Below are 10,926 nucleotides of genomic sequence, written 5' to 3' on the forward strand. Positions count from 1 at the left end.
GAATAGTGCATTCATCCTCTACCAATTTGAAATGCCAAATTTAACATAACTAAAGTCTCATAGAAACATGAATTTGTAGCTGGGTGTGGTAGCTCACACCTGTAATCCTAGAACTTTGGGAGGCCAAGGTGGGAGGATCACCTGTGGTTGGAAGTTCGAGACCAGCTTGACCAACATGAAGGAACCCCGTCTCTACAAAAAATACAAAATTAGCTGGGTGTGGTGGCACATACCTGTAGTCCCAGCTACTTGGGAGGCTGAGGCAGAAGAATCACTTGAACCTGGGAGGTGGAGGTTATGGTAAGCTTAGATCATGCCACTGCACTCCAGCCTGGGCAACAAGAGTGAAACTCCATCTCAAAAAGAAAAAAAAAAAAAAAAAAAAAAAAAAAAAAAAAAAAAAAAAAAAAAAAAAAGGAAGGGTGTTTGGGGGGGGGGGGGGGGGCTTCTTCCCTGTAATCCTAGCACTTTGGGAGGCTGAGGCTGGCAGATCACCTGAGGTCAGGAGTTTGAGACCAGCCTGGCCAATGTGGTGAAACTCCGTCTCTACTAAAAATACAAAAATTAGTCGGGCATGGTGGCAGGCGCCTGTAATCCCAGCTACTCGGGAGGCCGAGGTAGGAGAACCACTTGAACTTGGGAGGCGGAGGTTGCAGTGAGCTGAGATCCCGCCATTGTAATCCAGCTTGGGTGACAGAGACAGACTCCATCTCAAAAAAAAAAAAAAAGAAACGTGAATTTGTTTCTGGACTTTCTCTTCTGTTTCATTATGTCCATTCCTTTTCCAGTACCTCACTCTTGTAATTACTGTGGTTTTATCATATATCACCTCATTGCTCTTTTTCTTGGCTATTTTTAGGCATCTTGTCTTACATATGGTTTTAGAATCAGCTTACGAACTTCTATGAAAAATCCTGCTAAGATTTTAATTTGGATTATTTTGAATTTATAGATTAATATGAGGAAAATTGGCATCTTTATAATGTCAAGTGTTCCCACCTAGGAACCGATATCTCTTTCCATTTATTCACACCTTTACAGTCTTAAGTAAAATTTTATAATTTTCCTCACATGGGTATTATATATTTCTTGATAGGCTTATTACCAGTTATTACATGATCTTTGCTATATTATGAATAGGCTCCTTGTTTTATTTTTATTTATTTATTTTTTTGAGACTCAGTCTCGCTGTCGCTCAGGCTGGAGTGCAGTGGCACGATCTCGGCTCACTGCAACCTCCACCTCCCAGGTTCTCTTGCCTCAACCTTCTGAGCAGCTGGGATTACGGGTGTGCACCACCACACCCAGCTAATTTTTGTATTTTTAGTAGAGGTGGGGGCTCCAACTCCTGACCTCAAGTGATCCACCCACCTTGGCCTCCCAAAGTGCTGGGATTACAGGCGTGAGCCACTGCACCCACCCACTCCTTTTAAAATTACATTTTCAAACTCCTTTTTTCCAGAAGATAGGAAAGCTACTGATTTCTGCATGCAGATCTTGTATCTGGACCACAATGCTCAACTCCCTTATTGGTGCTAATAGATTGTCATTGATTCTCTTAAGTCTTTCAATTAAATGATGATATCGTTTACAAATAATGACAGTTACTTTCTATTTTTAGCTCTTCTATGTTTAGTTCCCCACCTCCACTGCCCATTAGGAAGGTAGGAATGGGTGTTGAATTTTATAAAATGCTTTTTGGCACTTGCTGAAGTGATCACACATATTTCTTCTTTAATCTATTAATGTAGAGTGTGACTCAACAGATTTCCTAATGTTGACTGGGTAATAATTCCAAACACATATTTACTCATATCTTATATCTTACTTATATCTCCCCCAGACCTCTCTCCTTGGTTTTTCATTTCTCTTTCGAAACAATGTACCAAGGGTAGGGATGGAATTCTTGGAATGCAGCGTACCAAGGGTAGGGATGGAATTTTGGAATGCATCCTGGAAAAGTTCAGCCCAACTCCAGGGATATATTGACAGAGGTGAGGAACAGGGGCTGTTCCTGGGCATTCTGAATAGATGCATGCCTTCCAGGTAAAGACTAGCTTCCACTGGTGGGTCACAAATACCAAGGTCATTCAGCAAAGGAAAGTGGGGTTTCTACCTGACACTCTAGCAAATAGCTAAGGTTTTCCTTGGGGAATGAGACAGAACTGAGCTGATTTGAAACTCCTGTTCCCGAACACCCCTAAACTTCTTAACTTCTTCCTCATATAAAATAAGAGAAAGATCTCAACCAACCATAATCCTTTTGCATGTATGTAATTCTATTCCTCTCCCAGCAATCAGATTGCCATAGTAAGCATATTAGCTAAGTGCTCACTGTGTCAGGAACTGTTCAAAGCACCTTACACACATTATCTCCTTTTATCCCCATGGCAATCTCACAAGATGGATACTATTATTATACTCATTTTTCAATGAAGAAATTGAGACAAGGAGGGTTAAGCATTTTGCCCAAGGTCTCAATGCTAGTGAGTGATGGAGCCCGATTCCAATCCAGGCAGTCTGACTACACACCGGGCCATACTGCCTTATAGTGATATTACATATTATGCTACAATGATCACATTGTTGTAATAGTCCCTTATGTTTGTATAATAATTATAATCCCTTTTATGGAATTAGCATTCTGTATTCTACAAACACTTTCAAATATATGGACTGTATCTAATTTTCTTCTTCTTTCTTTTTATTTTTTTTTTTTTGAGACAGAGTCTCGCTCTGTCACCCAGACTGGAGTGGAATGGCGTGATCTCAGCTCACTGCAAAACCTTTGCCTCCCGGGTTCAAGCAATTCTCCTGCTTCAGCCTCCCGAGTAGCTGGGATTACAGGCGCCCACCAGCACAGCCACGTAATTTTTGGATTTTTAGTAGAGACGAGGTTTCACCATGTTGGCCAGCTGGTCTCGAACTCCTGACCTCAGGTGATTTGCCTGCCTTGGCCTCCCAAAATGTTGGGATTACAGTCGTGAGCCACTGCGCCCGGCTGTACCTAATTTTCTTTTTTTTTTTTTTGAGGCGGAGTTTTGCTCTGTCGCGGTAGCCAGATCTCAGCTCACTGCAAGCTCCGCCTCCTGGGTTTACGCCATTCTCCTGGCTCAGCCTCCCGAGTAGCTGGGACTACAGGCGCCCGCCACCTCGCCGGGCTAGTTTTTTGTATTTTTAGTAGAGACAGGGTTTCACCGTTTTAGCCGGGATGGTCTCGATCTCCTGACCTCGTGATCCGCCCGTCTCGGCCTCCCAAAGTGCTGGGATTACAGGCTTGAGCCACTGCGCCCGGCCCTGTACCTAATTTTCCACAAAGAGGGTTGCCGTCTCCTACTCTTGCAGACCTACCCCCAGGAAACCCCACTTTGGCACCCGGGGAAGTGAAGGCAGAGGATGCCTGGGTCCACATTTCCCGGCAGTCGCAGCTTCCCACGGGGAGGGCTTTAGCTGAGCAGGAGCCACAGAGCAGCCTAACATTCTAAGCAGGAAATTAAAAAGGGCACTGGCAAAGCAGTGCTCATAACCTTTACAGTTCTCTCCTCCCGCCTCCTGAGGGCCAGGGTGGCTGAGTCTGTTTGCCTAATGAGATGTTTTCCTTCTTGCTGAGATGATGCTGGGGGCATGGGCACAAAGTGTAGTGACACTTGGCATAGCCGCTGCTAGGATGCCTGGGTCCTTGTCCCTGTTCAGCATCTGACCAAGGCGGAGGTCTTTCCACAAGCCACACCAGGTCAATGTCGCATCAGCTTCCCCCTTTGAGAACCAGAGAAAACAGCTACCGAGCTGCTCCCGCCCCAGGGGATGGGGAGATTAATGAGAGAACGTGTGTCAAGTTTGCTTTGATCCTTGGTTGGAAAGAGCATTTCAGCCCAAAGTACAAGGGAGATGATTCTTTAATAAGATCTTCAGGATTCTCAGCCAGTCACAGTCACGTCCTGTTTCTAACCCAGGGCAGCTCATTAAAACCCAGAGGCTAGTGCTCTGCCAGGCAGGGGCTGGAAAGCCAAGATTCTGTTGTTTTGGGGATGGCCTGCTCTGCCCACCCTATTAGAGACAGGCCCAGTGAGCCCATGCTCCTCAGAAGTCCCTGGAGAAAAATTTCAGAGGACTTGAGGGAATCTCCCTGCAGACACTGGGAGCTGAAGAAGGTAGTAAGGGTGAGGGGATAGGGGAAGAAACCCAACCCCTGGATGTCCTAGTTTTACAGGTGATGCTATAGCCCCCTTCATCTCTCCTTCACAACCCTCATACACTTGTTTTTTTGTCCTTAAGCTCCAAGAGCAGGACCTTCTTCTGACATAGTCTGTGTACCCCAGGTGCCTGGGCACCCAGCCCAGCATGCAGCAGATACTGAATTTGTCCTATGAATAAATAAGGGCCAGAGAAGAGCAGAGTCTGAATCCAAAAGTCTAAAAATAATTATTATTACAGCTAACATTTACTCAGTGCTTACTATGAATTAGACACTATGCTAAGTGCTTCACAAATGGTGTTTAACTTTCATAACAATTGTTACATCCCTACCCTACAAAAGGAACAGGAGGCACAGGAACTTGTCTCCCAAACGTGAAGTAGCAAGGCTAGAACTTGACCTTCTGTCACTGGGGGCACTACCCCATCCTTAGGCTGTTCTGCTCTGCAATTGGGCTTGGGCAGCTCCCATCTCCTCCTCACCTTGGTACCCACAAAAGAACAGCACCCCCGGGCCACTGGTTCTTCCCACATGTGGTCATGCAGAGGAAGAAATTGTGTTCTTTTGTTTTTTTAAATAGACAATCATAAGGCTGTAATTGATGATAGTGTTCTGAGTTTCTTCCTAATCTTAATTTATTTTTATTTATTTTTCTTGTCTTACATTTCCAGTTAGGACCTCCAGCACGATATTGAATAAAAGCAGTAATAGTGAGTATCCTCATCTCTTTCCTGATTTTATAAAGAATGTTTCTACTATTTCACACTTTGTTTGTTTAAGGAAATTTGTCTCCATTTCTAGTTTACCTATATATATTTAAAAGTCATGAATGGATATTGAATGTTATTAAATTCAATTTTCTTTTTCTTTTCCTTTTTTATTTTTTTAGACCGGGTCTCACATTGTTGCCCAGGCTGAAGTGCAGTGGTGGGATCACTGCTCATAGCAGCCTTGAACTCCTGGGCTTAAGCCACCTTCCCACTTCATCACGTCACCTACCTCCCCAGTAGCTAGGACCACAGGTGTGCCACCATCCCTGGCTAATTTTTAAATTTTTCGTAGAAATGATGTCTCACTATGCTGCCCAGGTGGATCTCCAACTCCTGGGCTCAAGCGATCCTCACACCTCAGCCTCCCAAAGTGCTGGGAATATAGGAGTGAGCCACCACACCTGCTCCTATTGAATTGTATTTCTGTGCCTAATGGGATATGTTTGCTCTTTAAATCTCTAAATGTGTAAATTGTATTAATAGATTTTCCAATGTTAAACCATTCTTTCATTCTTGGGATAAATTCAACTTTGTCATAATCTAGTTTTTAAATACATAACTGGTTTCTGATTGCTAATATTTTATTAAGATTTTTGCAACTACATTAATGAAACAGATTGATTGTAGTTTTTTTTTTCTTTTCTGAAATGGAGTTTTGCTCTTGTTGCCCAGCAGGATGGACTGCAATGGCGTGGTCTCAGCTCACTGCAACCTCTGCCTCCCTGGTCCAAGCAATTCTCCTACCTCAGTCCCCCGAGTAGCTGGGATTACAGGTGCCTGCCACCACACCTGGCTATTTTTTGTATTTTTAGTAGAGATGGGGTTTCACCATGTTGGTCAAGCTGGTCTCAAACTCCTGACCTCAGGTGATCCACCTGCCTTGGCCTCCCAAAGTGCTGGGATTACAGGCATGAGCCACTACACCTGGCCTGACTTGTAATTTTCTTTGTGTCATTTTTTATCTCAAAAATACACTCACATGTTTTATCTTTTTTATAGGGAGAATTTGCATAAGGTAGAATCATCTTTTTTAATTGCCTGTAAGTTTTTGGTGGAATTTGGTATAGATTTTTCATGCCTGTGAAGATACATTTTAAACTAACTCAATTTCTTCTATGGAAAATTGAATTCCTCAGTGGAATAGTCCTAGATCTAGTCAAAATTTCCATAACTTCTTGAGTCAGTTTTGGCAAGTTGTTTTTTCCTAGAAAATTTTCCAAAGGCATTGTCAAAAAGAATGTTCCACTGCGTTTCTCTCTTTTAATCTCTGTAACTGAAGTATGTACCTATTTTTGCTCCTAAGATCTTTTTTTGTGTGTTTTATTTATTTATTTCTCCATCAGTATTGCCAGAGGTTTTTTTATTAGTCTTTTCTAGATACAGCTTTTGACTAAAATAATCCTCTCTATTATATGATAAAATGCTATTTCATTGATTCTACTTTTAGTTTATTTATTTATTTATTTATTGAGACAGTGTCACTCTGATGCCTACGGTGGAATGCAGTGGCGTGATCACGGCTCACGGTAGCCTTGACCTCCTAAGGCTCAAAAGATCCTCCCACCTCAGCCTCCTGAGTAGCTGGGATCACAGGCACACGCCACCATACTCCCCTAATTTTACATTTTTAAAAAGAGATGGGGTTTCACCATATTGCCCAGGCTGGTCTTGAACTCCTGGGCTCAAGCTGTCCACACACCTTGGTCTCCCAAAATGCTGGGATTACAGGTGTGAGCCATCACACCCAGTCTTATCTTCTTTTATATTCTACATATGTTCTCTACTGTTCTGTCTTATTAAAGTTTGGTATTTGCCTCATTAACTTTCAGTTTCTTAAACAAAATGTTCTAATATAAGCATTTAAGACTATAAATTGCCCTCTGAGTATCGCTTTAACTGCGTCTCACAAGTTTTATAAATAGTATTTTTATAATTGTTCCATGCTAATTATCTTTTAATTACAATTATGAATTCCTATCTGACTGACTTAAGTGTATTTTTAAAAAATTTCAGGCCAGGCATGGTGGCTCACGCCTGTAATCTTAGCACTTTGGGAGGCCGAGGCTGGTGGATCACCTGATGTCAGGATTTTGAGACCAGCCTGGCCAACATAGTGAAACCCCATCTCTACTAAAAATACAAAAAATTAGCCGGGTGTGGTGGCGGGTGCCTGTAATGCTAGCTACTCCAGAGGCTGAGGCAGGAGAATTGCTTAAACCTGGGAGGCGGAGGTTGTAGTGAGCCAAAGTGGTGCCGTTGCACTCTAGCGCGGGCAACAAGAGCGAAACTCTGTCTCAGGGGAAAAAAAAAAAAAAAAAATCCAAACATGAGCTGGGCACAGTAGCTCATGCCTGTAATCCCAGGACTTTGGGAGGCTGAGGTAGGAGAATAGCTTGAGGTCAGGAGTTCAAGACCAGCCTGGGCAACATAGGGAGAACTTGTCTCTACTTCCAAAAAAAAAAAATTGTAAATGTGGTATTTATAACTTAATTGCTTACATAAAGAGATTATCTTTTATACAATATTCTGATAGTTGTTTAGATTTGTTTTGTGGCCAGGTATAAAAACAATTTATAAATTTATAAAATATGCTACATGTATACTTTTTTTTTAACTTCTATTTTATTTTATTTTTTGCAACAGTATACATGTATACTTTTTTAAAAAGGTATAAATGGAATTGGGTTAGATAATATAAAGACCAACATCTTAAAATAACTCTCTGGGGTGGGGAAATTCAACAATGAAATAGGCAGAGAATGACTGGACACCTTTGTACTTGCTGAAGCATAGGATGCAGTGATTGGAGAAGAAATAGAATAGGGAGAAGATTGGAGAAAGAAATATAACATTGAGATGTTCTCCTCTAAACTAGGCTTAACATCTCTGAGCCTCAGTTTTCCAACCTGTAAATTGTAAATAATATTAGTATATATCCCATATATTTGTGAAGACTAAATGAGTTCATTCAAACCTGGTAAGTGCTCAATAGATATTAGCATTACTGTTAGAATTATATGACATATGGCATTTTCCCATGATGCTAGAGGAACCAACGTCTTCAATAAAATCCCTTAAGTTCTGTGGCACAGACCAGGCTTAATCTTTTCCATGTCACTTCAGTTCCTTAGAAGGTCAAAGCTAAGGGGAGATGCATCCTAGGAGCAGTAACAGAGGCCTGGTCTTCTGTCATATAAATGTTCTTTCACTTGTTCCTTCATTCACTCAAATATTTGGCTAGGCGCAGTGGCTCACATCTGTAATCCCAGCACTTTGGGAGGCCGAGGCAGGCGGATCACCTGAGGTCAGAAGTTCGAGACCAGCCCAGCCAACCCTGTCTCTACTAAAAATACAAAAATTAGCTGAGTGTGGTGGTAGGCGCCTTTAATCCCAGCTACTCGGGAGGCTGAGGTAGGAGAATCTCTTGAACCCGGGAGGCGGAGGTTGCAGTGAGCCAAGATCGTCCCATTGCACTCCAGCCTAAGAGACAGACATACTCCAACTCCAAAAAAAATTAAAAAAAAAAAAAATTGCGTGCTACAGCCACTGGCACGTGCAGCTCTGCAATCGGTTCAGTAAAGACGGGTGGAGAGGGGCTTACTTACTCCACACTGACATGCAGGGAGTCCCAGGCCTTTAGTTCTAGTGTGCGTAAGAGCCCCATTCTTCCTCACTTGCGAGCAGGAGGACCTTTCACGCGGCCGACGTACAGAAGGCCAGGCCCCCGTGGCAGATGTGCAGGCCCAGTCTAGGTCCAGCATAGATGAGCAGAGGGGTCCCGACCACCCGTACGGGTGTGTAAGGAAGCGCCCTGCTTTCCGCCCAGTTTAAAGGGGTCCATGCAGGGCCTGCCGGGGCGGCGGCAAAGCTCGGTCTCCGCGCCGCACCTTGACGTTCAGCACAAAAGAGGCCTGGCTCAGGCCACCGCCCGGAGCAGCTGGGTCTGCGCGTCTGAGACCTGAGAGCAGGCGTTCGCGGGGTCGGCTCCGCCGTGGGCCAGGGCTTACCTTTTGTCGGTTCTCCGCCGCTGGCGTCGCTGCTTGCTCGCGGGTCCCACTGCCACAACACAGACAGGAGTATCCACCCCAGGGGAGTGCGCCCCACACCCTCCCCTACCCGCGCCACCCTCCACCTGGCGCCTCGCGTTCAAATTAGCCGGGCCGGCAAGACCGTGCTTCCCATTGGTCAGCTACCGGATCGCTGATTGGCTGTTTCCTAAGTAACAAAGTGTTGCGCGAGCCGTTCACAGTGCGCTTGCGCACTTCCTCTTCCTGACTGCTAGAGGTTCCCAGGCGGTGTCTCCGGGGTTGGGCACACGCGAGTAGCGGGCAGAAGCCATCCCAGGGTTCTGTTACGTGGGGCCATAGTCTCTGTGGTCCCCGGAGCTAGGCTTAGCACCAGTTACAGCAACCAGACATCCAACAGGTGTTTAAACCTGTTTTTTCTGTAGGCTAAATTCACATCCGTTTGTCAAGAGGGGATTGTCAACCGCTGTCGGCAGCGTCTTTCCGCTGCGGGACCATCCCAAGATGAACAAGATGAACTTAAAGGACAGCCTTGATGTGGCAAAGCCGGCGGACGCCAAGAATGGCAATTCCATCCTCTTGGCTTTGACAGTGTGAGAAGCATGGTGCCTGATGATTGCGTGTGAGGGTCGGCCTCTTAGGCAGCGGTGGGGTGCACTGCCTCCATAATGCACCGCTGCCCGCTGCTTGGATTCTGGTGGGCTCACCTCATACTGATCTCCAACACCAGAGGTTGTGGGAGTCGAAGTGTTTCCAGCTGTGGCTCAGTCACTAACTAGTGCTGAGACCGCGAGGCACTTCAGCTCTCTGAGTGTCAGTTTTCTCATCTATAAAATGGGGCCGATATCCTGCTCTTCCTACTCACCTAGGAGAGCGTGGGAATGAAAGCCCTCCAACGTCCCCAGCATATGTAAGGGACAACTTTTATGCATTTGATTAGAACCAAATAGGTGAAGGCTGCAAAGAGCCAGATGCTCATTACTTTCAGTAAATCTTCAGTACATCGGTTCCCACACTGGGACTATGAGCTGATTTGGGGCGTGTAAGATAAGGGGGAGGCAAAACTCCCTCATCAGACTTGCTATCACGATAAGGGTTACTATAATACCTAGTTGACTTGGCCCAAACTCATTCACCTCCCTGGACCCCAGCTGACCCCTATACAATAGAATAGCATTGCTGGTTTGCTGAGTTTAAAACCAGAAAATTACGTGCAGGTGCTGGTCATTGTAAAGCTACAAGAAATTTGGAGTACTCTTGCCATCTCCACTACCCATGATAAATAAAAACAAAAAATAAAGGATGGCTTACAGCGTAAGGGTCTCTTCCTCTCTTACTGGGATGTGTATTTTAACAGAGGTTTTGGCTCCCCAGGAGCCATCAGGGGAGCTTCTTGTGCCTTGTAAGCCAGATCTTGCCCTGGGCCTCTTCTGGTTCAGACAATTAACTGTAGGTTAGGTGAACCAGGGTAAGGCAAGGGGCAGAGTCTGGCCCTGCTGCAGGTAGGGGACAGGGGACACTTACTTGCTGGATAATCTTGGGTAAGTCACCAAGTCTCTCGGAGCATCAGTTTTTGAAGTTATAAAATAGGGAACAAAAGAATACTTAGCTTGTTACAAAGATTAGAAAAAAATGTAGATAAAGTACCTTGCTAACATTCAATAAAATGGTAATGGGTGTTCTCATATTCATTTATTCAACAACTACTTACTAATATGAGACAGGTGGGCTCAGAGAATAGGCTGCTCAGTGATCAACACCCTCCTCCTACCCTTGTGGAGCTTGCAGCCTTTGGGAGAAATTAGACAATTAAATATGAACAATGATGTGAGATACAGACTATAATGAGAACATGCAGGGGGAAGCGGAGCTGGGAACTGGCATGCTAGCTGAGGGCTGAAGGGAGATTGGGAGCTTGCCTGGCAGGGGAGGCTGT

At 44.6% G+C, this 10,926-nt stretch overlaps 2 protein-coding genes across 2 annotated transcripts in view; both read right to left on the reverse strand.

Annotated features, from left to right (window-relative positions):
* KIF18B (kinesin family member 18B) overlaps positions 1-9,052 on the reverse strand; it is a 53,041-nt gene extending 43,989 nt beyond the window's left edge. Inside the window, exon 1 of the mRNA XM_011940173.1 lies at positions 8,973-9,052. The gene's annotated coding sequence lies outside the window, so the exon portion shown is untranslated. The remainder of the gene's footprint in view (positions 1-8,972) is intronic.
* The window catches only part of C1QL1 (complement component 1, q subcomponent-like 1), a gene marked incomplete at its 5' end in the record, with an annotated part of 27,895 nt that continues 25,761 nt past the window's right edge, over positions 8,793-10,926 (reverse strand). The window contains one exon of the mRNA XM_011940174.1: positions 8,793-9,021. Within this exon, the coding sequence (XP_011795564.1) occupies positions 8,793-9,021 (229 nt within the window). The remainder of the gene's footprint in view (positions 9,022-10,926) is intronic.

This window comes from Colobus angolensis, unplaced genomic scaffold, assembly GCF_000951035.1.
Source record: "Colobus angolensis palliatus isolate OR3802 unplaced genomic scaffold, Cang.pa_1.0 Scaffold187, whole genome shotgun sequence".
Taxonomy (NCBI): domain Eukaryota; kingdom Metazoa; phylum Chordata; class Mammalia; order Primates; family Cercopithecidae; genus Colobus; species Colobus angolensis.